Source organism: Aspergillus ruber, assembly GCF_000600275.1.
Source record: "Aspergillus ruber CBS 135680 unplaced genomic scaffold scaffold00004, whole genome shotgun sequence".
In the NCBI taxonomy this organism is placed as follows: Eukaryota; Fungi; Ascomycota; class Eurotiomycetes; order Eurotiales; family Aspergillaceae; genus Aspergillus; species Aspergillus ruber.
The window spans coordinates 807,617-808,955 of NW_024467300.1; the positions used below are offsets into that span (position 1 = coordinate 807,617).

General features: G+C 45.4%; 1 protein-coding gene across 1 annotated transcript in view; it reads right to left on the reverse strand.

The window, feature by feature from the left end:
• The window catches only part of dprA (putative cell surface protein), a 1,948-nt gene extending 1,332 nt beyond the window's left edge, over positions 1 to 616 (reverse strand). The window contains exons 1-3 of the mRNA XM_040778159.1: positions 302 to 616; positions 164 to 241; positions 67 to 112 (exon numbers count right to left, since the gene is read on the reverse strand). Coding sequence (XP_040641821.1) covers positions 67 to 112; positions 164 to 241; positions 302 to 419 — 242 coding nt within the window. The 5' untranslated portion in view covers positions 420 to 616. The remainder of the gene's footprint in view (positions 1 to 66; positions 113 to 163; positions 242 to 301) is intronic.
• Positions 617 to 1,339: the final 723 nt, after the last annotated feature.

The window sequence follows — 1,339 nt, forward strand, 5'->3', positions numbered from 1 at the left end:
TCCTTTCCGTAGCTGCCAGTGTCCTTTCCGTAGCTGCCAGTGTCCTTTCCGTAGCTGCCAGTGTCTTTTCCGTAGCTGCCAGTGTCCTTTCCGTAGTTTCCGCCTTGGTTTTCTGCTATAGTCAGCTCTGACACCTTGTGAGATGTTTGAATGATTCACATACTCAAGTCACTGCCCTTATTGCCAAGGTTGGAGGAGTCGTAGGAGCTAGCGTTGTTATTGAAAGATCCACCGTGGTACGCTATGCAGTGTCAGCAAATCAGGAACTAACCCAAAGGGAATTCGGATCTCAAATCCTCACCATCATTGGAGCCATAGTTAGAACCCTGCTTAGCAGAGTCATACTGGCCACTGCTTCCCTTGGAAGAAGAGCCGTGGCCAGTAACGGCGTCCTTGACCTTGTGTACAATGTTGTCCATGACGAATAGCGAATGTCAACAATAGAAATGTAAAATAAATCCTTTCAATGATGAAAGCTTTGTTGATTGGAATAATCTAATGGTTTTTCTTCTTTTGAATCCCGAGTATCAATTGGGTTTATATAACCCAATCTCCGTATTCCCCCATGTCCATCTCAACGCGCAACCCTCCAGAATCAATCCCGGTTCGGTGACTTTCATGACGCCATATGCGGGGGATGTAACAAGATCTAAGGGAGCATACCACTCGATTGACGTTGGGATGGCATAACGCTTGGGTATGTTTGGTTGTAGAGAGTGGACATGGTGTAGTCTCGACGTCATCGTTCCAGATAATCGCGCCAAGATATATACTTGCCTCAGGCGAGTACACTAGCCACAAAGAGCCACACTAATGCACTGCCATTCGGCCCCGCTCAGGATAGACTCGAGGCGTCATCAATGCATTTTAACCTCAATCTCGTTACACCAGTCTCCTTATCATACCTCATCTTCATCTTTTCGTGCTTACCATGTCAAATCGCGCTTTTACGGAGTACTACGATGTAAGCCGCTGTGGCTAAACGGCTCAATAACGGCAGTGGACCCGATGATGGCATGATCTGCGGGGAGACGGGCGGTAATAATATGTATGTATTACCTACTTCACGGCTTTGTCTGGGGAGATACAGTTAGAGTACAATAAGTCTAGTATAGTGCTCGTTAGATAATGCTACTCTGTATACTGGAGGCGCATAATTCTATATAAGAAAGGCTAGCAATATCCAGAGTACAGCCATACTAAGTATGGATTAGTGCTAGATCACATGAACAATACAAGACAATACAGCCATTACATACAGCAGTTAGGCAGAGTCATTTGCCCGCCTCCATTCCTCTCTTCTCCATCTTTTCTCCTTCCTTTTTTTTTTTTTTTTCCT